The 23,686-nt window shown below is 42.2% G+C and overlaps 3 protein-coding genes across 4 annotated transcripts; all 3 read left to right on the top strand.

The window, feature by feature from the left end:
- The first annotated feature begins 35 nt into the window (after positions 1–35).
- Positions 36–4,144, top strand: LOC139332577 (transmembrane protein 248). The gene is made up of 7 exons (XM_070964613.1): positions 36–229; positions 711–903; positions 1,214–1,469; positions 1,566–1,665; positions 1,774–1,915; positions 2,012–2,152; positions 2,362–4,144. Exons 2-7 carry the CDS (start codon positions 742–744, stop codon positions 2,380–2,382), a joined length of 822 nt encoding a protein of 273 aa, XP_070820714.1. The 5' UTR covers positions 36–229; positions 711–741; the 3' UTR covers positions 2,383–4,144.
- A 147-nt stretch (positions 4,145–4,291) lies between these two features.
- Positions 4,292–16,267, top strand: morc2 (MORC family CW-type zinc finger 2). 2 transcript variants are annotated; one of them, XM_070964313.1, is made up of 28 exons: positions 4,292–4,462; positions 5,001–5,152; positions 7,802–7,855; positions 7,974–8,008; positions 8,097–8,165; positions 8,317–8,407; positions 8,503–8,611; positions 9,337–9,496; positions 9,613–9,724; positions 9,866–9,991; positions 10,077–10,156; positions 10,253–10,335; positions 10,527–10,612; positions 10,810–10,950; positions 11,039–11,193; positions 11,376–11,504; positions 11,589–11,694; positions 11,779–11,911; positions 11,995–12,078; positions 12,255–12,500; positions 12,609–12,839; positions 13,598–13,717; positions 14,048–14,105; positions 14,219–14,357; positions 14,451–14,618; positions 14,734–14,827; positions 14,990–15,178; positions 15,311–16,267. In XM_070964313.1, exons 2-28 carry the CDS (start codon positions 5,085–5,087, stop codon positions 15,377–15,379), a joined length of 3,135 nt encoding a protein of 1,044 aa, XP_070820414.1. In that variant the 5' UTR covers positions 4,292–4,462; positions 5,001–5,084; the 3' UTR covers positions 15,380–16,267. The 2 variants fall into 2 exon arrangements, with proteins under 2 accessions (XP_070820414.1, XP_070820416.1); XM_070964315.1 differs by lacking the exon at positions 13,598–13,717 and having other exon boundaries at positions 4,295–4,462.
- A 510-nt stretch (positions 16,268–16,777) lies between these two features.
- On the top strand, positions 16,778–23,599 carry LOC139332651 (acyl-CoA dehydrogenase family member 11-like). Its single transcript, XM_070964709.1, has 15 exons — positions 16,778–16,811; positions 17,970–18,255; positions 18,378–18,601; positions 18,797–18,896; positions 19,175–19,292; positions 19,812–19,954; positions 20,050–20,202; positions 21,160–21,254; positions 21,350–21,449; positions 21,541–21,681; positions 21,763–21,855; positions 21,933–22,040; positions 22,129–22,300; positions 22,641–22,707; positions 22,800–23,599. The coding sequence occupies exons 2-15, from the start codon at positions 17,980–17,982 to the stop codon at positions 22,912–22,914; spliced, it is 1,905 nt and encodes a 634-aa protein (XP_070820810.1). The 5' UTR covers positions 16,778–16,811; positions 17,970–17,979; the 3' UTR covers positions 22,915–23,599.
- Positions 23,600–23,686: the final 87 nt, after the last annotated feature.

Raw genomic sequence — 23,686 nt, 5'->3', positions numbered from 1 at the left:
GCTGTATATTGGCGTCCTGGGCACGGTCACGTGACATACGTCGTAGTCGTAGTCATAGCAGCGGACTATCGTAAATGGATGGCGCTGTCGTGTTTTATTTGTACCGCTTTAACGAAACTCTAAACGTCTTAAATGTTGAACACCGGTTTAGTTACCATCAGGAAAGTTAGATATTACCGTATGTTACGAAAACTGGCGACGTGATCAGAGAAAACTGCTCAAATTCAAGGTATGAAGTTATCGTTCAGCTAGTTAGCTAGTTAGCAACATTGCACTTGAAGTAATGTTACCTTAAGTTAGCAATGGAGCTGGTTGAGTGATATGATAGCGAAGTTACACGTCTCCTTTTGCTCTGTACTCTGGACTAACGTTAACTAAATGGATTAGTTAGATATATGTCATCCTACTGCAAACATTAGTTGTTTATAATTTTCAAACATTACCGGTAGTGTTTTGTTGTTGGATATCTATCTAAAGTCACTTATGCTAACATAAGTCCAAAGGCAGCAGTGTGTTTAAACTTTATGAATGTCATTATGCTGAAAAAGGTTAATTCACCCGAAGATATGTCTGAATGGGAATCATTCAGCCCCTCTGAGTTACAAATGATCAGTGTTTTCATGAAACTGTCCCACTAGCACGGCCAAAGGTACGGTGGGACAGAAGCTGTCAAAACTTTAGTAACTGAAGGGACTCTTCTCTGTTTACAGCCTGTCACATCCCAGGCGCTCGTGCACTCTGATGATGGGTTTCTTGCAGCCTGTGACCAACCTTAGAGAATATGTATCCCAGAATCCTCCATGGGTGACATTTTTCCTGTGTCTGTTGACTCTGGCCATCTCCTTCATCTGCCTCAGCACTTACAGCGACACTCACACTCTGCCTAACCCTGACATTACAAAGGTAAGCGCTCTCTTATCCAAACTTCCAAAAGTTCACCCATGCCTTTTGTGTGTGTCTGGTAGAAGGTGTTTGAATCAAGTGTCCACATGAAATAATACTATATTGATTCTTTAGACAACAATACTTGCTGATATTAAAGTCTGTCACATTACAATTTCAATTCACTATAAGGGCCTGCAATCAATATAAGATGATATCAGGCCCAGATAACACAATGATTTACATTTGCTCACAAAAACAATACAAAAAAGTGCCTCCTGTCAGATAGATTAACATTAAGCACCAGACTGAGACTTTGTTCTTCTCTTAGGACTGGAACCATCTCCTGTCCTCCCTAGCACAGTTCCAGCTGTGTGTGAAAGCCAATGCAAGTTCATCAGAGCTTGTCTCGCCAGCCTCCTCTACTCTGATGAGCAGAGACACTTCAGTTAACTCTACAAAGACTCCTTCTGTCACCCCTTTGCATCTCAAGGTTCCTGTGACTGTGACTACCAACTCAAACAGTGGCTCTCTGAAAGACTTTGGTCTACACACTACCTTGAGAGCCAGGCAACTACATCTGGGAGGTTTGTATTGTGCTTGATTGGTTTTGTTGTGAAACCAAGTCGAAGTATGCGTACAACCATGAATTCTCACCCATGATGGATTGTTTTACTTCACAGACAATGAGATTGTTGATGTGACTCTAGCAGTTTGGTCGGGAAATGATACCTACACCTGCCTCACCATAAGTGCCCCAACACACCTCCTACCCATGAGCCTGTAAGTTCATTTATGCTCTAAAGTGTGTATTTCTAAGTTTCCTTAATTCAAATCAGGTACATAAAAGAATGGCTGTCGAGTCATTTTTGTTTGTATACTTTAATGAAGACTTCCGCCCGAGTGCCCTGCATCTGAGAAAAACTTTTCACCCGTCCACGTGGAAGCAAGCAACCAGCCATCTACAGCGTCACCAACCTGCTACAGTCTACACTCCAAGAATGACCCTGCACTCACAGTCATGTTAACACAGGTACAAATGTGACACACATGAACAACTTGCTTAGCCATAATAAAGTCAGATACCCTCTTGTCGTCCTGTCAGCCATTCTCTGCTTTCATTCTTTAGGGGGAGCAGAGCGTGGCAGTGCGCCATCTGTTGGAAGCCAGTGTGTGTCTGCTAGGAGTTTGTTTGATACTCTGTTTAGCTGTTAGTCTGACACATCCACTCATTCGACGCTCCCAGTGGAATGGACTGGACCTACAAAATGTAACTCATTTCTTATATTACAGTATCACTTTGTTTTTGTGTTTCTGATTGTGGAAATATAGAATGATTTAGCGTACGTGTGAACTAGAGGATTTCATAGGTGCAAACATACTTAAACCAAACACCAAACACATCTTAGCCTCTGCATATGGTGTCAAATGTCCAGATACTGTTTTAATCTCACCATAATTGCTTTATTTTATTTGCAGGAGCCCTTGATTGACACCTGAATATTTTTTATCCTGAAGAAAGCCATTGAGAGAGAAGAGCAATTATGTATCACCGCTTTTAAAGGGGCATTGCATCGATTTTACAAAAGAAACCAGTTTACATGTTGTGGAGAGTACAACTCAGCCTGTGAAAACAGTTGTAGAATGTGTTCTGTGGCTTTGGAGAGGGCTTTCTACAGGCTGAGAAATTAACTCAGGCGATGTCATCAGGGTTATCACAGCTTGTGTTTGACTACTACATATTTATGTAGGATCCAACAAATGTCAGTCTTGACTCAGACTAGGGACTGATGCCTACACTGTGTAGTGGTCATATGTTCACTGCCCAGTCTGTTATGTGTCCACTTCATTTCCCACAGTGCCCAGAATGATTCAATTACTTATAGATAATGGACATTATCTTGTTTTAGTCATCTGACTGAGAGGTTAATATATTGAAAATGAGGGCTTTTCCAGTTAAAAATCCAAATCTAATATTTGTTTAAACTGTGAAGGTATAGTATAATATACTGTGTTCCTATCAGCAGATGTTTTTGCTTTGTTTCAAAATTTTACTGGACCAAATGTCTTTGGACATACTAGGCTAGTTTGCCTGTTTTGCTACTACTAGTTTACATATCTGACATTGAAAGCTCGTTGAACCAAGATGTCAGATGTACAGATCGACAACTGAAACATCCTTGCATCTACATTGGCAACCACGTGTCATATCACTTGCACAGCAGTAGAAACTTCAAGAAGTGAGGGTAAAGGAAACACTGAAATATCTCTGGCTTCTTAATAAGCACTATTTGTTGCTTAGAAATTGAAGTTAGAAAAAGAAAAGGGTGTAACATCTGAAAAAAGCTGCTATGTTACAGGGAATTTCTGATACTTGTTTAGTAACAATGACTTAACAGGACATAAGCACAGTGAAGTGTGTGTTCATGGAAATTGCCACTGTTATGAACCTACATGTCCTCTCATGAGTCTGTCCAGGATTTTTTTTGCACTAACTTCTCAGAAACAAATAACTGACATCCTGTTTGAAACACTTTTCCTAGTTTTATATTTTTATGGAAAAATATAAATGCTATGTTTCTATTGTGAATCTGGAGAGTTAAGGAACTTTACATTGGGTTTCCTCCTTTTCCCCTTTTGTGCTGTCATTCTGGTTTCATTTGTGGTTCCACCAAGAGAAGGGAAATTATGAATTTAACTCTTTAATCTTGACTTGATAAACACACACAGTACTGGCAATAATAAAGTTTTGCAGTTATGGTTGACGACTGACGGTGACAATTATTCTTCAGCAAGATGGAGAAAATCACAGACTTGTCTACAACACTTTTGAGATCTGAGTTTTGATTTATAAATTTCATGGTTTTATGTCAGAGACCAGAAGAATTCAGAGATACCATACCCTACATTACTGTTTAGCATTTCAAAGTAATTAATTATTTAGCAATTTGAATCCTGGAAGGCATTGGTGCCAGTTGTTTTAGTGCAGTATGGAAATCAACTTGCAGAGATTTGAAATTTGCTTGAAATCTCTTACAGTGAACATTATGCATTGTTCATGGTTGTTAAATTGCCTTATAGTGTAGAAAGAAAGAAAAGAGAGCACTGGCTGCCAAAGTTTTAAACAAAGGATTAAAAATTAGTCAAAGTTTATGATACAGATGTTTTCTTACACCATTGGCATCATTAGTAGTCAAACAGGCCTGTATTGTCAATAGTTTTCAGTTGAAAAACACAATAAACATTTTTTTTTCCCCTCTGTAAGTCATGTTTTCAATTACACAAATACATGTATTTCAATTATGTGATGCACCGGTATGTGGCCTCGTGCACGTATAAATTTCTCCTCCAATCATCGTTAAGAGTCTTTACATGGTGTTTTCCTATTGGCTGAGTATAAAAAAATAGAGGTGGGATTTCTGCAGAGCAGAGGGAAACAACCAACGTCGAACTGGCTGGATTCTTCGCGGCCTGGCGGACTGTTTTATGTCAGGGAAAAGGGAACGAAAGTATTAATTCCTCCTTGGACGGATTGTTACATCAGCACGAAGCCACTACCAAGACGCCGTCACATGAAAAGGTCTGCAAAGTCGGTGAAAATCACTTGATGCAGCTGACGTCAGCTACATGTTTTCAGTGTGAAGCTAGCTAGCTACCCTTAATGCTGCATTATAAACACTGTAGAAGACGCTAATATCCGCTAGCTACAAATGTTAGCCTAACATGAAACGTTAGTAACTGTTGCTGCGTAACGGCTGAAATGCTCCTATCTCATTCTCTTGCCTAAATAGGTAATGGCCTTACTTCACAGAACCCAGGCTAGACGAACGCCTGACTTCTGCATAAATGCATACATGTTAATGTCTTCTTGCTAACACCCTGCCGAAAAGCGCACTTTGCTTTTAATCCCAAACAGGCCTCCCACGTGGTACTCTTCATTTGGGGGGAGGCTTTTCAGTAAGACGTGGGTGTTGCCTTGTCCCCTCTAGCTTGTTGTAAAACGTCAACATCAGTTGATGTCAGATCACGTCCATGGTGACAGTTCAGGGAGTAAAGAACTTCACAGGTCAGGAACGTTGGACAACACCAAGTGACCAAGTATTTCTTCCCTCTTTTAGGATGAAGGCGTTGTAGGGCTCGACTGACCAGGACCAAGACAAACAGCAGACCAGGAAAGAAACAGGAAACAATTGTGTGTGGTCATGGCCTACTCCAACTATAGCAACCTGAGCAGGGCTCAGCTTACCTTTGAGTACCTACACACGAATTCGTAAGTACCCTTTTTTCTGGTCATTATGTGTTTATGAACTTGATGGTACACATAATTAGGATCACTAATATCTAAGACCACCATATATTAAATATATTCAACATACTACACAAGCTCATCCATATAAAGGTTTCTGCAACGCCCAGAAATGGCTGGAAAGGTCACAACAGATAAATGCCCCTTCGTTAATGTTTGTACAGATATACCTGAGCCAGCCTGAAAGATTCTTTGAACAGGTGATCAGGTTTAAATCTGTTCATCCCGATCATCAGTTCAAAGACGATGAGAGTATGCTCACATTTCATCATGTGTAATTGTGCATTTAACACAACTTTGCCTTCCATCAAAAATAGTCTCTAAAATCAGAATTAAATCATTTATTTTTTTTGTTACACAATACTTGTAACATAGATTAATTTACTACACTCTTCTTAGTAAGTGTGTAATATGTGTTGCGTGGGAAACGTCAGTAACTCCTGCAGATTTGAACATGAAGTGCATGGTAGTTTTTCACACATTCCTGCATATCGCTTTTGTCACCCAGGGCTTATATAACACAGACTAAGTGATACATTGCAATCATATTGCTTGTAAAGTTTTCAGAAAATGTTATTAATACTTAAAAAAATTATGACATTTTTACAATTATTTATATATTTCAGATTTTTTTTCATTCATTGTTATTTCAGCATAGCCTGTTATACTTCATGTTTATATTGTACTGTCTCTCAAAGATGCTACTGTAATTTCTCATAGACTTGCACCTACCAAGCTATCTAACCTAACCTGCCAATTTGTTTAACACTGTTATCACAAATCGGTCACCTGCCTGTGGCCGTTGCAACTTGGTTGTGCATACTAGACACACCACTGTTTTGTGGTCAAGTGCGGATGGACGGATTTGGCATCTCTGGTGGTTTTGTGGACTTCCTCAGTTGAAGCTGTTTTGTTTCTGGACCAACCAGACTTTTAGATTATTCATCAGCTTTTGCAAGCTTTGGTGCCTTTCTTTTTCTGCAGCCACGGCCACAACAGCTGAAGGCCAAGGATTTCCAGGTTTACATCCCAAGTCTGATATTTTATATTTCCTTGTTCCTCACTCAAACAAGTCATTCTAGTCCACATTCTTGCCTAAAACTCTTATTTCTGCTATGAGGAGAGATCTCTGATGAGCCATGAGCAAGGATACAGGAGAGCAGCCTTCATGGAAGTCTTTTACCAGCCCTCTTGTTGGGTGTCAGTCATCGATTGGAGGCTGCAGCTGATTGGACTGATCTGATAAATCATAACATCACTGGAGTTTCATAAAAGAGTGAAGACAGATAATAGATTAAACTCCAGTCTCCTTTCTGTAAAAACATGTTTCCTCGTTTCTTCTGTCATGGTTCCCCATGTGTCTGCATGCATCCTCGGTCAGAAAGACTAAGACAAAAGGAAAATATGCAAGTAAGAGAAACGGGTGCAATTTAAGAGACTCAGGATGTACCCCAGGAAAGTGTGTTGTTTGTCACATGTTATTGCTCCTCAAGTGGGCCAGAAAACCTAGTTGCGTGTTGTTGTCAGCAAGGTTGAAGCTAACTTTGTAGTTCTCAGTGCTCCAGTTCTTCTTTTGAATAATCTGATTCATGAACAGCACAGTAGCTAATTCATCATCATCTGTAGCTTCAGGCATGTCTTCACTTCTAGAGCTATTTTATCAGACCCCTCCAGAATCATCAAAACTGCTGTCCTGCGTTAAACTTGACATGCAGGTGCTGCAAACTTTTTTTGTGTGTCTGTATTTGGTTGTAGTAACAGCAAGGCAACAGCGAGGCCACCATGAATCCAAACAGGAAAACACAACATTTGCTTCTATTGCTTGTATTCAGCACATCGCGAATAAAAAAATGTATCACTCTTACTTTCCTCAGGCCTTCAGCAACAAAGGGAAAGGGAGAAACATTAGAAAAACAATGCGTTTCATCATTTTCAACATAGTGACACCACATTATTGTTAAAGACAAACACTTTGAGAAATACTGGGCAGTTGGATGAATTGAATTTAATGAAAAGATCTAGACATGAGAATTCTGCTAGCCATTACAGCTGATGTCGGAGTGCATTACATTTTGCAGTATGGTTTTCATTTCACAAGCATGTGTGTCGGTGGTATATTTGGACCTTCAGACATGATTGATTCCTGTGAGTGTTGTCGGTGCCAATTTCAATTTTGTCTAACAACACCAAATTCAGTGGTTGCTAGTGGTGCCTCAGCACATTTAGAAACAGATGATCACCGCCCGGGCTCATTTCCAAATGCACTGCTAAGGGATTATGCACAGGTTAGCCACAAGAGTAGGACTAAATTAATTAGTGCTTCTTTTAGCCATGTACCAAGTGGCTTGTGGTGGGCATTTGTTTGGTGGAGCTTGATGGGGTAAATGTTTAACCATGTGCTGGAAAAAAATATTTAAAACTAATTGTAACAAATAATAATTCAGAATAATATCAACAAAGGCTGGAACAGACCAGTCTGTGGAAATCCAGGTTGTAACAACCCCATGCAGAGTATTGATATAGAGATCAGATCCTGTCAGCAAGTATCTTTTATACACATCCCTTTTAATAATCAGGTACATCAAATTAAAGAAAGTTGTGCTCTGTTTTCAGGACAACCCACGAGTTCTTATTTGGAGCCTTGGCGGAGCTGGTGGACAATTCAAGGTACCCATAATGACTTTCAATACAACCTATAATTGTTGAGAAATTATGCCGCCCGATATCTGCCTTATACTCAGTAAAAGTCTTATTATTATATCTTTTTTCTTTCTTTTTTTCACAGAGATGCCAATGCAACACGAATAGACATCTACACAGGTACACTTCAGAATAACTCCAAGCACTGAAACAGACACGTTCTTTGATTGTTCCTGACATGACTCTCATCTTCCTGCTTCGCCAACAGAAAAAAGGCCAGAGCTGCGGGGCGGCTACATGCTCTGTTTTCTGGATGACGGTATTGGAATGGACCCTAGTAAGTGCAACTTCATTACTAGAGAGATCTCCCCTAGCTAGTTTTTATTTCATCATTAAAGGTGCTGTGTGTGCGTCCATTGTGAGATGTTCTTGTGATCTACATGTATTTTGTGCTTGAAGTATGTGGCTGAACTAATTCCTTGTGTTAGATGAGGCAACCCATGTGATTCAGTTCGGAAAATCAAGCAAACGTTCTCCTGAGTCCACTCAGATCGGCCAGTATGGAAACGGACTGAAATCGTAAGACCTTCACCGATTTGTTGTAATTATGACATTCTGCATTTGGTCCACTAGCGTTAGAATAATTTTACGTATAAATGTCTGTGTTTTCACAGCGGATCTATGCGTATTGGGAAGGACTTCATCTTGTTCACAAAAAAGGACAACACGTTGACTTGTCTTTTCCTGTCAAGAACTTTCCACGAAGAGGAGGGACTGGATGAGGTCAGAGTCCACTACTGGATGCCATTGTTATTAGAGATGGGTACAAGTAACTTGATGACTAATTGTGCCCAATTGATGGTTCACTTTTTTCAGATCAGACTTTTTGAATAGTTGTTAGAAATGTATTGTGAATGCACATGAGCAAGTGATGCACGGTATGTGCTACACACCCTGTGAATATCAGCAGCAAAGCATTTCACATTGTTGCACAGCTAACGCAAAGTCAGCAGACACAGGTGGCGAGTTCAGCATGACGCTGTATGTATTTCATACAGGCTGCACATTTGACTGTCTCTAGAACATGTGGACTGGGTAATGTTTAACCAAATGAGATCAAACCGATATCCTAGTAACTTTGTCAGTGGGTCATTTCATTTGATGAGTTATGAGGCTGCTGCTTAAACTGTTTGGTTTAGTGTTATGTATTACTTAACCTGTAGGGTGAGTTTTTCTTGTTTATTATAATTGAGAGACTATTGCAAAAAAAAAAAATGCAAGTTAATGTTCATTGTTATATGATCATACATTTTCTGTGCCACACAGCTGAGAAGGTGTTAAACTAGATTTCTTCCTCATGCAGTCACTCAGTCTGTCAACAAGTATGTTATGCCACTATTTATTTAATATATGTGAAGAAGGTTGCTGCTGCTGATGAGATGCAGAGATGGTTATCCATTTTATTTATTTGACTTGCTTACATTAGGATGCTGGTACTCTCTCTCCAGGTGATAGTCCCCCTCCCCTCTTGGGATCTGAAGACCAAGGAGCCACTGACCACTGACCCAGAAAAATACGCCATAGAGACAGAGCTGATCTTCAAATATTCACCTTTTAAAAATGAACAGCAGCTGATGGAGCAGTTCAACAAAATAGAAAGCAGCAGTGGTAAGCATGTGAATGATCTCTGTAAGGAGTCTCCTTCTTTTCAGTAAGATTAGTGTTGGGGAATTCAGTGGTTTATTGATTGGGACGCTAATGTTTGTGTTGTGTTTTGTTGAAAGGTACTCTTGTCATCATTTATAATCTGAAGCTGATGGACAACAGAGAACCAGAGCTGGACGTAGAGACGGATCACCAGGACATACTGATGGCTGGGACACTTGCTGAAGGAGTGTGAGTACTGTGTCGTCAATATAGTCTGCTCCATTCAACTATGATATTACTAACGCATGGAGAAAGAAATTCTATTTTGTACATTAATGTCATTTGTTTATTAATTTAGTTTACTGAATTTATTCATGTATGTGCTCTCAGGAAGCCAGAGAGGAGGTCGTTCAGGGCTTATGCTGCTGTTTTGTACATCGACCCACGCATGAGGATTTTCATCCAGGGACATAAAGTCAGGACCAAGAGACTGTCCTGCTGTTTATATAAACCAAGGTAATATAATCGCACACTTACACTGTGTCTGTAAAACTATATTCCAGGAACAAGACTTTAATTAGCTTTCTTGTTTCGTTCATAGAGTTTATAAATACTCGTCGACTCGTTTCAAAACTCGTGCCGAGCAAGAAGTGAAGAAAGCAGATCACCTTGCTAAGATTGGTGAGTCAGTGGTGAAAAGAGTGATTTCATGAACCATTCGCTTTTTGTTGCAACTCCCTGGCTCTCATCTGTCATCAACTGCGTTATTTGTTTCAGCGGAAGAGAAAGCCCGAGAGGCAGACAGTAAGCGCATAGCTTTGGAGGCCAGGTTAGGAGAGGACCTGTCAAAAGATTCACGGGTGAGCCACAAAGGATATTTTGCTTAATTTCTCATGTAAACAAGCTTAAACTGAAACTAGCACACAATTGGTAAAGGTGGTCATACACTGCGATGTGATCCCATTTCTGACCCGATTTTTAAGCCACACAGCTTTGTCAGGTGTCGTTTGCCGTCTCATCTGCTGTCTCCCTTTGCTCTCTCCTCCTCAAGGCAATCCTGAGAAAGGTTCAAGATGCAGCCATGATGCTTCAACGGGATGCTGAAATGAAGAAAAGGATTCTTGAAGCTAAACAGAAGTATGATTAGTTAAAACAGTTAAAATGAAGTTTTTGTTTCACCCCCATAGTCTGGTGATTTAAGAAATTTACCTTTAATATTAGATCTCTTACTGACCAAAAAGGCGAGCTGTATGTTCTGTGCCTAGGAGAGAAACTCAAAAAGACTGCCCAACACAACGCTTAATATCAGTCTCCAACACTCTCTTGTTCCTCAGAGCATTAAAGGAGCCCAAGGAGTTGAATTTTATATTTGGAGTAAACATCGAACAGAGGGACCTGGATGGGATGTTTGTGTACAACTGCTCTCGTCTCATCAAGATGTACGAGAAGACAGGGCCCCAGCTGGAGGGTGGCATGTGAGTAATATGCACATGGAGATGTAAAAGTCACAGTGCTTGAATGATTAAGAAAAAGTGCTCTAGTTATGTGATTTGTGTGTTTTAGGGCCTGTGGAGGTGTGGTTGGAGTAGTGGATGTCCCATATTTAGTTCTAGAGCCTACTCACAACAAACAGGACTTTGCCGACGCTAAGGAGTATCGGCACTTACTGAAATCCATGGGAGAACATTTAGCTCAGTACTGGAAGGACTCTAATATTGGTGAGTTTCTCTGAATTTGTTCTTTTTTTCCACCAACTGACTTGTGCAGTAAAAAAATAAAAAATAAGCCTTATATACAAAGTTTATACAAACCTCAAATCCTCCTACACATCAAGATGGTAAACACGTTTTATCATCCTTTTGAATGTTAAATTGAGTGTGTGTCTGTGTGTGTTATGCAGCTCAGAAAGGCATAGTGAAGTTCTGGGATGAGTTTGGATATCTGTCTGCCAGCTGGTCAGCACCTCCGTCATCAGAGTCGAGATATAAGCGACGTCGCGCCATGGAGATACCACTTACTATTCAGTGTGGTAAGTTACACATTCATACACACACAGTCACATACTGTGTCTCAACAAACTTAGGCTGAATCTGATTTTGCTCTTTATTTTCAGATAAATGTTTAAAGTGGAGAACGCTGCCATTCCAGATGGACGCTGTGGACAAGCGCTACCCAGACAGTTGGGTGTGTCTCATGAACCCCGACAGCAGCCAGGACAGGTAAACACAGAGACACAGTTACTGTGTACCAGCTCTGTCACTTTGTCTGTGCTGTTTTAACATCCTATATATCGCGTATTTCAGGTGCGACGCTCCTGAGCAGAAACAGAATTTGCCATGTGGTGTTCTGAAGAAAGACAAGCAGACAGCTGAAGACAAACAGAAAGAGCTGGCAGAGAAAATCAAACAGCAGCAGGAGAAACTTGAGGCCTTGCAGGTACCTCACCCTTATCTCTCCTTCAGTCGCTCACTGGTTTGTGTACATCGAGACGTATTAATCCCATTTATCATTCCTATCAGAAAACCAGTACCGTCAAATCTGCAGCAGATGTGAAGAAGCTGCCTCTGGAGGTCAGCATGAAACCAACAGAGAGCCCCTCTCAGGTACACACTGCTTCTCGTAGTTTCATTTACTTTGAAGCTCCAATGTTACTTATTTATAATCACGCAACGCCTTTTAATGTATTTATTTTATTCTGTGCTTGTTGGTCAATGTCTGGTTTGTTTTTCATTCTTCATCACACTGAAATGTTTGTTTGTTGTCTCCTTTTCACATTCAGGCAACTCGGTCCTCTGAAAGGTCCACAGCACGCCCCCGCTCACCACCGCTCCCAGCTCACCTCAAGAATGCCCAGAGTGCTCCGTCACCCCGCGCACCTTCTCAGCGTCCCACCCGAACACCTGCCCCTCCACCGCCCAGAGTCGAACCATCCAGGTCCAGAGCTGCAGCAAAGCCTGCTCCACCTGCAGCAAAGCCTGTATCCAAAGCTACTCCCAAAACACCCCCACCTGGCCGCAGCTCACGGGTGCGTTGCAGGTTTTAGAGAGTATTACACTAAAACCACAAAGTGCCAGTTAAAGGTTTGTTGGTATACGTGTTTAAGCTAAATATGGTGATATGTCTTCTTACACAGACACCTGCCAAAGCATCGTCAGGCAAACCAGCAGCTGCTGGACAACGCAAGAGGATCATAGAGCAGGAGGACAGTGAGGAGGAGGAAGAGGAGGAGGAGGAAGAAGACAGCGAGGAGGAGAGTGAAGAAGAAAAGCAGCAGACGAAGAAATCCAAGATGGCCGCAGCAGTCGGTAGCCGTGGCAAAGTGATAGAGAAGGCCACACCTCCCAAACGTAGCAAGTTAGACGAGGTAAACACACAGCGCATTTCACAGGTCAGGACTTTCTGTGGCGTCAGGTCAGAGACGTTGAGGCTCAAATTTTTAATTCTGCAACTTGTAATATATGAGTACTGCAAAATATACACAAAGAGAACAAAATGGCAGCATTAGCCGTGCTGCATAAACTTAAGTGCTCAGCTCAGTCGTGTGAATCAGCCTGCGTGTCAGTGGGGTTGTGTGGTGCAACATGCTGCGAGGACTGCGCTGTGATGGTGTGTGCTGCTGTCTCTTCTGCTGCTTGTTGCCTTCCCTCCATCATTACCACTGGTCTCCCATGAGCGATTAATTTCCATGAAGTGAGAGGAGACAGAAGTGTCTTCATGAATTACAGTTGAAGTGTCCATTAAAACTTAACTCTAATAGCTAAACAGAGGAAAAGGTCATTCAGATTCTGGCCCAAAGTGCAGTGATAAAAGGCACACGCTGCCCCGTGTGTGCATCTATAGGCTGTAACTACCCTTTGCCTTTTGTGTTTTTTAGATTTTTATTTATTTGCCATGTCGCTGAAGTATTTTCTGATTGGATACTCTTGTTTCCTTGGACAAATGTATTCATCAGGAGACTTTGAGCTAAACTTCAGCAAGCACTGCCTCATTAGCTTCCTACAGCGAGCTGATGACACTGAAAGGGCTCATGTAGAGAAGAAAAGAAGGAAATGCAGGCTTTCCTGGATGGCTGAGCAGGTTACTGAGCCTCCAATCAGAGCCCCTCTGCTGTTGACTTTGCAGGTTAAAACACATTCACAACCTGAGAAGAAGGAGGCTTCTGCTCCTACACGGCAGACAACAACAACACCAACCTCTGTCCCAAAATCCATTTCCATGCAACCGCATGGAGCTAAAGCAAAGGTAGCTTTACTCGGCCCCTCTCTCTACTACCCTCAAATAAAGCTGAGCCGCATCTGCTCTCACAGCTTCTAACGGTCTTGACAACTTTCAATCTTTCTGGGTGTATTGTCAGATCATCATTCTCTTGCCTAACAATCCTCCTCTGAAACTGGAATTGTCATATTATTCTCTAACTCTGCAGTCAAGCATGCCATTCTCACCCAACGCCTGAGGTCTTTGTGGGACTTTCACTCCTTACATTAACAGGAATGCACATCATTTCTTTTAACCGTCTTTTCACGAAACCATGTCTCTCCAACTGCAGTGATGGTAATTGTTCTGTTTTTGTAGGCATCCGAGAAGCCCCCACAGCAGGAACCAGAGAATGACACTAAAAATGCTCAGAAAGGTGAGATGACAGACTGTTCTGTGTGAAACATCTAACACAGAACTGGGAAACGAAAGCTCCAAGAGCGAGGAGGAATGTCTGCCTCTGTTTATGTTTGTATTTATTTTCTACAGATAAGGGTCTGCTGGTTGAAGTACGTGTCAACAAGGAGTGGTACACGGGGAAAGTCATTGCCGTGGAGGCGAATAAACAGACTGTTCGCTGGAAAGTGAAGTTTGACTATGTACCGAGATCCACACCTAAAGACAGATGGTAAGATAGTGTGTCTGTGTTGATGCATTCAGGGTATCATTCATTAAAATGCCAGATGATGAATGTCCTGTACTTCTATTTGTGTCCGTGAAGGGTGTTCAAGGGTAGTGATGAAGTCCGGTTGATGCGGCCACCGTCTCCAATCTCTCAGACACCTGACACCCAACAGGAGACCGAGAAGGGGCCGGCACCCATGGAGCCAGACACTACTCAACCAGGAACCAGCCGAGAGGTGACTGACAGTCTGGTCACCATGTTGAGGTGAGCTGATTACAGTGAGCTAGTGTTGTTACCACACGCTTTGTAAATGACGACGGCCGGGGCACGTTCTTCAGGATCGTTCGAAGTCTCAGCGCTGTGCTGTTTGTGTTTCCAGGACAATGCTGCGATACTTCTTCCCTCCTGCTTTTCGGATTCCAAAGGACGATGTTAACAGCATGACGGCTGAAGAGTTGGTGGCCTTTCCTCTGGTAAGATTGATAATAGATGATATAATAGATCTATCCTTCGACTGGAATTGAACCTAAGAAACCACTGAAACACCTTGAAATAATACTACTTTACTTGTTCTTACTATGGTGGTATCTTGTCCAGAGTATTGAGTGTAAATGTGTTTTCCCCCCTCTATTTAGAAAGAGTATTTCCAGCAGTATGAATCAGGTCTCCAGTCGTTGTGTAACTCGTACCAGAACAGAGCTGATGCGCGGGCCAAAGCTGTGGAAGAGAAGAGCAACAGCACCGAGGTCAAACTGAAGGAGGCGGACGAGAAGTTACAGAAACTACGAACAAACATTGTGGCACTCTTGCAGAAAGTTCAAGAGGTAAGACTCACTGCTTTGTCTGAAGTTACTGGTCATTCAAAATACACCCCTCCCTCTTACCTGCCTGCCGCGTGGAGTCTTTGGCATGTAAAAATTGTGCAGTTGGTAAAATTGCTTTTTTTACGTTTTTAGGACATTGACATAAACACAGATGACGAGCTCGACGCCTACATAGAGGACCTCCTAACCAAGGGTGACTGAAAAAGAAATAAAAAAGAGAGAAGAAGACATGAACAGAAACTGTCGGGCAGTTTTCATTGCAGCCGTCAACCTGCTGGCGGCTCCCCAAGGACTCGTGATGATGTGAAGAGTTGGCTGTGAATATTTGGGGGTATTTTCATTGTTGATCCCTCCACTTGTTGAATCAGAGTCTCTGAAGTTTGATCTTTAATTTTGGTTGTTCCAGCATTAGTCAGCACCAGTGCGTTCTTTGAGTTGGGCAGGTTCTCTGGTGTTTATGCGTTGTTGGTAGCCTTCTGGCTTGTGGTTTTCTCTTTAGTCCTTTTTATATACTTGCTTATATATATGTTAATCTATGTTTAAGCCATCCTGTCCTAATTGACCTCTGAATTAGCCTGTGCAGGTTTAATACAATTTACGCTCCCTTTATATAGTCAACTAATGCTGTGACAAAGTGCAGACTACATTTGTTGGCGGCACTCAGCACTGTAACCTGTATTTAACTTTTATTTTTCTACACTAAAAACACATCAGTGTTGCCCATTACCTTCTTCCATTCTGGTCTGAGAGCAAACCAGGTTGATATTTTACGGTTGGGTGGTGCATCACACCTACAAACAGAGACTACTTACTGGGTTTTATCAGTATGATTATTCCCGTATATCCCTCCTGAATTTAAGCTATAACTGTTCCTGTGTTTATTTTTGAAAGGAAGAAAAAAAAAAAAAAAAAAATCTCATTTAATTGCAAAAGTTGTGTGTTCATAATTATTCAGTCCCTGGGTTCTTCCTTTTTGAAAGGTTTTTAAGATATCATGGAAATGTTTTATTAAACGGTGCATGCTTTCTGTCTTTTTGTTCTGTATTTTGGACAAATCTTTCCTTAGAACAATAAAACAGGTTCAGCGACGTGTTTGATGAATGTATGTCTGCATTTGTAAATGCTAAATAAGGAAATCTTGGTTAAGGAGAAATTTACATTTTAGATTGTATCTTAAAAAGTTTAAATCAATCTAGTTACAGTAAATACAGCTCTTGAAAGGTAAATTCACCTACATTTAAAACTAATTTTCACATTTTCCTGCAGTGATTCAGTTTTAGGGTTTCTGAAATTTCTGCCATCAATTAAAAAATGAAGGAAACAGGATTTAGTTTGGTTCTGAAAGCATTGAAAACTGAACAGCAGCGTGTTTTTACGAGAGCTGTCTGTTGAATGTATTATTCAGAGCAACGGTGACTATTTCTTGAATGAAATGCTAATATTTTATGTAAATCTCCAATGCTGCGAGGAAGAGATCTCTTACAATCTGAGAGAACTGAGTCAAAGCTATCGTCAAGGCACATGTTCACGTTTTCTGAGAATTGAGTTAACGTATCTTCAATAAGGTGCTTTTACTTTGAAAGGGAGGGGTCGTCGGCTGTGGTCAATGTAAACACTGCTGGGCTAACGCCAGGTAAGATTGCTGTGTTTTTTTCCCCCTCATACATCTATGAAATGTTTAAGTTTGACATGCAGATGAATCAGTGTTATCAAAGCAGTTTTCAGTGTAAACTGGCTTAAAGTGATCTCAAAGAAAACAAAAGCCCCCGAACTGAGAGCTCATTAACTGAGCTCAGGTAGCTTCGGACCGGAGCACAGTTTGATGGAGGAGCGCTAGGCTAACAGGGTGCCAACTTTTTGCCCGTATTAACCATTAGACAATAATTAAATCAAATAAAACGTTGATGACCCAAAAGGGACGATAATACCTGCACAAACAGGACGTCGACACGGAATGAACTTTGGCCCGCTTTGGTTCGCCCGAGTCTGGACGTTAAGGTTAGCTTACCGAGTCACCGCAGTTTAATGTGGCCTGACTTAAAAAAGTGTTTATCAACAAGAGAAAATATGCTTTCATTTGATAGCTACAAATCACTTAAAGCAGATAATTGCAATGCAAAAGAAAGTAGATTATTAGTTTTTCTGCTTTCTTTTGTATGTTTTAAGTTATACAGAGAACCAGGTAGAATTAGCTAAATTATCGAGAAAACTCAATGTGGTTTGGTTTGACACTTACACCTTAAAACATGAATTATGTCGGGAATTTTAGCACTTCTGGTTTGAATACACGACATGCTGTCGAAAATGTTGAAAAATTCACAAGACAACGGAAAAACTGGAGTTTTGGAGCTCTTAAGTAAATCATTATAAACTATAATGTTGAGTGAATAAATGAATATTAATGTCGAGCTGCTCATCAGTCATCTTCCACCCCCACCCCCCTTTCCGTGCAGAATATGTATATATAGTTGATTTTTCATTTTCTATTTTGTATTTTATTCCCTTCTATGTCTCCTCCTTTGTCTCCTTTTATATATTCCTGATACTGTTGCTGCTGCCTGTAACACCCTAATTTCCCCTAGGGGGGATTAAAAAGCCTTGTCTTATCTTATCTTAAAGCATCATCTGTGAGTGACAGATGAAATGGTTTGTGATTCTCATCTGCCTGAATTCACTGTAATGTGGTACAGTATGTTTTTGTGATATGTCTAATTGAAGAGTGAAGCAGATTTCACACAGTTGGACGCTCCGTCTCAGGGCGCTCGTCCTCTTTTCTCACCTCACACTGCAGGTGTTGAGCCATGTCGGTGTGCTCAGCCCTCCTGAGCCGCCGCGCAGCTGGAGGCAGCTGCAGGCTGTTGTGCGGCGTCCCTCGACAGCTCGTCCACACCAGGTCAGCCAGTGTAGCTGAGCCGGGCGCGAGATCTGATGAAGAGCAACTCTGGGAGGCAGCGGGCTTCCTGCCATTCTCCAGAGCCAAGATAGGATCTTTCTTCCAGGACAGGCCAGTGCTGAAGAACCCATTTCTAGAGGATGCCTTGCTCAGAGGATACCTGAGGAGACACCTGCCGCAGGAGGTGAGGAAGAAGCCTTCAGCTGCTACAACATCAGAGGGCTCATTTTCTAAATCAAAACTTGAGCAGACAGCTGCATCGCATTGTCAGGCCAGGTGGATGTATGTGTATGCACTTGTTTACAGGCTGCTTTCTCAGACTTGTGTGCATTTGGAGAGCGCGTGGCCAATGAAGTGGACGGATGGGGCAGAGAGTGTGAGGTTACTCCTCCACGGTTGGTGCACTTTGACCCCTGGGGTCGCAGAGCCGACCACATCATTACCTCCCCGGCCTGGAAGCGTATGAAAGACCTGTCAGCGCAGGAAGGACTGGTGGCCATTGGCTATGAGAGGCCACTTGGGGAGTGGAGGTTAGGAGACTGTTGCACTTCCTTTTTCAGTTAAAGTCATACATTTTTTTGGCAGTTTCTAATAATAAAAGTTATTCTTAATGACAAATTAAGAGACATCCTGTGTGTGTGTGTGTGTGTGTGTGTGTGTGTGTGTGTGTGTGTGTGTGTGTGTGTGTGTGTGTGTGTGTGTGTGTGTGTGTGTGTGTGTTCCAGTCGTGTGTACCAAATGAGCAAGTTGTACATCTTCTCCCCCTCCTCTGGTCTGTACACCTGTCCTCTGGCTATGACCGATGGAGCTGCTAAAGTCATGCAGGTTTGTCAGAAGAGCAAATGATCTGACTGTTGTTGGTTTTCTGTGTTAACCTGTGTGTTTAGCGTGCAATGTAAACAACTGTTTTTTGTGTTTTTTCCTACGTGCACACATGTGTGACAGAGGACAGTAACATGGTAAAAGTGCACCAGGATGAAGAGAAAGGTCCTTCTTTGTAGCTGTATTTAAAATTCACTGACAAATTTAAAACCTCAGCTTCAGTTTAGATAAATGGCACGTAATAGCAGCCAGCTGCTGATTTTCTGGCTGTGTGCTTGAAGTCTATAGGTGTTTCGTGGCCTGTAGATGACGCCTACAGTCGTTTAACCACCCGTCAGCCTGAACGTTTCTGGACGTCTGGACAGTGGATGACGGAGCGACAGGGAGGATCTGACGTGGGTCAGTGCTGACACTTCCAGCTGTCTTCCATGAACCAGAAAAGCTATTATCCATCCATCCATTTTCTATGCCGCTTATCCCTTTCGGGGTCGCGGGGGGGCCAGAGCCTATCTCAGCTGTCAATGGGCGAGAGGCGGGGTACACCCTGGACCGGTCGCCAGCCGATCGCAGGGCACATACACACACCATTCACACTCACACTCACACCTAGGGGCAATTTAGAGTCACCAATCAACCTAATGAGCATGTTTTTGGTCTGTGGGAGGAAGCCGGAGTGCCCGGAGAGAACCCACGCATGCACGGGAAGCCCAGAAAAGCTATTATTATATAGAAAATGCTGCAACCTGTAATTCTATCCACATATGTCCCAGTGATACTTAATTGTTGTTACTTGAGTCATATGTCAAGGAAATATGTGTAAATACTCACATGGTTGCCGTTTTTTGGTTTGTTGGGCAGAGCAAGACTAACTATTGTAATGCATCATGAGTTGCTTCTCCCCGTCTTGCGTTTCCTTAGCCAGTGGCACAGAGACGGTGGCTGTTCCCCAGACGGATGGTTCCTACAAACTACACGGCTTCAAGTGGTTCACCTCCGCTACAGACGCAGACATGACTCTCACACTGGCCAGAGTGCAGGACAGGACAGGAGCAACCACACCGGTACTGTTGACCTGTTACGCTCCTCTGACATCAGACATCACTCGTCTACAAAGTGATTTCATTGCACTTTACGTGTGCTTGTGTCCATCCCACAGGGTAGCAGGGGTTTGTCTTTGTTCTACGCAGAGGTGAGTAGAGATGAGGATGGTCGGCTGACGGGAATAGAGGTTCAGAGACTGAAGGACAAGCTGGGCACAAGACAGATGCCGACCGCTGAGTTACTGCTGGACGGCCTGCCGGCACACAGGGTCAGTTACACGTCATCAGTTATTACAGTAATGATGAACAGCAGATTCCTCCTCTGGTTTATGTCTGTGTTACAGCAAAGCCACACTGGGTCAGACACAGCTTGTTTTGTTTATGCTAAAGCTTTGTGCTCTTGTTTGCCAATCCTCTAAAACAAAAAGCTGAAGGAGACCAAGACCAAACCTTGATTTTCTGTCATCTTTAGATTCTCATTGTGGATTTGTTAGCAAATACGCAAAGCAACTTGTGTGGTACTTCTATTTTTACCCACCAACTGTTGAGAAATTGTTTGGGTGCCTTTGCTTCACTGTATTTAGCAGCTGGGCAGGTAGCATACTGTCGACTGAGGATATGAGTTGTGAGTGGCTGCCAATGACTTTGTATGGAGGAGTCAGTGAGAGCCAGACTGACCAGCAAATCAAAACAATGAGCAGAAAGTTCTTGAGAGCTGCATTTTTTTTGTGCTATTTATTCTTCGCATACTCCATCAATGTGCCCCAAACCCATCCTACATACTAGTTCTATACAGCGTACATAATACTCGTTACAATGAAATATTTTAGCAGTATACAGAAGTCAGTGTACTTGACCATTTTATACTAACAGGAAATGACAACATACAAACCTGAAGTGATAATCAACTAAACACAGAAATGCCAAGAAACTGCAGTTCCTTCAATGGCCACTTGAGGCTGGCTCCAAAAGCGAGTCACTCCCCATAGACCCCCACATTCGTGCCCAACTTTACAGCAGAAATAAAGATGTTCACCACCTGACACAAAAAACAGTTCTGGTCTCTATTGCTAATCTCTTTCCTTTGTGCATTGCATTGTAGGAAATTTGTGTCTGTCGACATCAAACTCAAAAAATTGTCCCTATGTAGTATTTAGACTGTTTGGTTTGAGTATAGTTCATTTTTCACTTTTTTTCTCATCTTTTTTCCATCTTTACATTCACAGCTCTCGGAGGAAGGGAGAGGTGTGGCCTCCATAGCTAACATGCTAACTATAACCCGGATCCACAACAGTATATCTGCTGCAGCTGCAATGAGAAGGCAGGATATAACTCGTACTGCTGCACTGCATCTTGCACTCACAACATATTACAGATAAGCTAATTAATACTGTGTGTGTTCACGTGTGTTGACAGGGTGGTCCAGTTAGCTCGTGACTATGCCACTCGCCGCACTGCCTTTGGAAAGCTTCTTAAAGACCACCCACTGCACATGCAGACTCTCGCTAGGATGGAGGTAAACTGGCAGGGGGTGAACAAACTCCACAAACACAAACAGTGTTTCCTATCATGCCTCAATCAGGCCTCCCTCTTTGACACATTGACAGGTGGAGACTCGCGGCGCGTTCCTTCTTGTGATGGATGTGTGTCGTCTGTTGGGTCGAGAGGAAACTGGCATGGCGACCCAGCTCGATACAAACCTGCTGCGTCTGCTCACTCCTGTGGTCAAACTGTACACTGGGAAGCAGGTGCTCAGCTCGCACTGTGTTGCACCGTCATCCGGATGTTTTGATACCGACCTTTAACATCCATGTTTTGTTTTGTCTCAGGTGATGGCTGTGGTGTCAGAGGGTTTGGAAAGCTTTGGCGGACAGGGCTACATCGAGGATACCGGGTTACCTGGACTACTTCGCGACGCACAGGTGAGGCCAATTATAAAAATCAACAGTATTTTACAGTTTTTGCGATTTTCAAGCTCACCTGTCACTTTGCCTCTCAGGTGTTGAGTATTTGGGAAGGAACCACAAATGTCCTGTCTCTGGATGTGCTGCGCTGTGTGGCTCGTAGCTCAGGAACGGTTCTTCATGCTTACTTCACCCACGTCAAGGTATTAGGCCCGCCAAACAAGTTCAGTAACTATCCTACGACAGAGTTGAACAGGAATGTGACGTGCACTTGTTTTGTTGTCCTTTTAGTCCCTGCTTGCAAGTGCATCAAGTGTTTCTTCATTGGCTCCAGCAGTGAAAGCAGTGGATGGTGCTCTCTCTGAACTGGAGGACTTTGTTCAGGTAGCGGCTACCAGAGCACCCGGCTACCTGGAGCTAGCAGCCAGAGACCTGGCGTACAGCCTGGCTCGCATCTACACAGGTAGGTACCACAATCACTCACACTCTTGTTTCCTGTGAAAGAGTACTCCAAAACATTTAAAAAAACATAATCATTGCAGCAGCACAAGAGATTTTTATTCCGCCTGTGTTATTCTAGTAGCAGCTTGTAGCCTTGAGTTGCTAGCCTAAAGCGGAGAGTGAGCCGTAGCGGTATGATAAGACATCACTTGAGGCAGTTAACCAGACTGTTCACATCAACGCCTGGAGTCAGAAAAGGATTGAAACTTTTTTAAAATCAGTTTTTCTCCCCAAGACCTGCAAACAGACTTTGATGTGGTAAAAATGGCGGAGTTCCCCTTTAAATATCTGTATTTTAACAGCTGCCCTCCTCATTGACCATGCATGTTGGAAAGGAGCCTCTCCATCCGACACCTATGCAGCTCTCAGGTAAAAAAAATAACAAGATTTAAAAAAATACTGTTCTTTTAGGTTAAAAATAACATGCAGCCATCAAATATGTTTGTATCTTTCTTTATCAGGTGGTGTGAGCACGACTTGTGTCCTGTGGCGACTAAACAGGCGAGGGGCTGCTATGATCCCAGCGCTCCACCACTCGATGCTGCACTGGTGTACGACCCGCCGATCCGAGACTGAATGTTCACTGAGCGGATGACACTGTCTCTTGATCTGCCATCGCTGTGCCTCGCTTTAATTCTGCAGTAGATCTAGTTAATGAATCCCACATTTTTTATTTAATTTTGCAGATGAATGAGACCATGTTTTAGTAAATGAATAAAACCTACTACATGCACAGCAATGGAACTAAAAATGGAGTTTCTAATATAATGGAGTTCAGTCTATGTGCATTATTTATGGTGTTTGTGATATTTACTTGTTCATGTAGAATATCAGCAGTATATTCTTAGATGAATTTTACAGCTTAAAAAGTGTGAAGTCAATAGATACAACACAACCCCCATCTTATTACATTGACACTGCTCTCCCACAGTTATTAGGCTTGCTGTAAACAAAGATCAGCAGATCAGGTTCAGAGGCAAGAAGAGCCTCGACTGACTGACGATGAGATTCACTTACATGCTGCGTTCAAGTTGTGTTGGAAAAAAGCTCTTGTGTGAGCTCCAAAACTATGAAAACAGTTAGCAGTTTATCCAACGCCTGAATATCTCTATCTGGATTAATTATGTTATATGTTTAATGTATGACTGCATTTTATTGTGCCAATCTGTATTTTAAACGAAATGAGGGAAAGACATGCTAACAATGTTAAGTGATGTACAGTTTTTGGGGGGTTTTGCGAATTAATAAATAAAGAATGTATAAAATATAAATCCGCTTATGTTGTCCACTTCTCTGCAGACTTTTATAGCCGCATTTTAGTATCCGTTTTTTTGTTTGTTTTGTTTTG

The sequence above is a fragment of the Chaetodon trifascialis genome, chromosome 6 (assembly GCF_039877785.1).
Source record: "Chaetodon trifascialis isolate fChaTrf1 chromosome 6, fChaTrf1.hap1, whole genome shotgun sequence".
Taxonomy (NCBI): Eukaryota; Metazoa; Chordata; class Actinopteri; order Chaetodontiformes; family Chaetodontidae; genus Chaetodon; species Chaetodon trifascialis.
This window is presented reverse-complemented; position numbering and strand designations above follow the sequence as displayed.

Bases quoted from the DNA above. Each gene is read 5' to 3' on its own strand.
- LOC139332577 (XM_070964613.1), top strand. From the start codon at position 742: ATGATGGGTTTCTTGCAGCCTGTGACCAACCTTAGAGAATATGTATCC. The intron at 1,666-1,773 runs GTAAGTTCATTT...ACTTTAATGAAG, and splicing joins CACCTCCTACCCATGAGCCT to ACTTCCGCCCGAGTGCCCTG. The intron at 2,153-2,361 runs GTAACTCATTTC...TTTTATTTGCAG, and splicing joins ATGGACTGGACCTACAAAAT to GAGCCCTTGATTGACACCTG.
- morc2 (XM_070964313.1), top strand. From the start codon at position 5,085: ATGGCCTACTCCAACTATAGCAACCTGAGCAGGGCTCAGCTTACCTTT. The intron at 11,505-11,588 runs GTAAGTTACACA...CTTTATTTTCAG, and splicing joins ACCACTTACTATTCAGTGTG to ATAAATGTTTAAAGTGGAGA. The intron at 14,106-14,218 runs GTGAGATGACAG...TATTTTCTACAG, and splicing joins CACTAAAAATGCTCAGAAAG to ATAAGGGTCTGCTGGTTGAA.
- LOC139332651 (XM_070964709.1), top strand. From the start codon at position 17,980: ATGTCGGTGTGCTCAGCCCTCCTGAGCCGCCGCGCAGCTGGAGGCAGC. The intron at 19,955-20,049 runs GTACTGTTGACC...TCCATCCCACAG, and splicing joins GGACAGGAGCAACCACACCG to GGTAGCAGGGGTTTGTCTTT. The intron at 20,203-21,159 runs GTCAGTTACACG...TTACATTCACAG, and splicing joins ACGGCCTGCCGGCACACAGG to CTCTCGGAGGAAGGGAGAGG.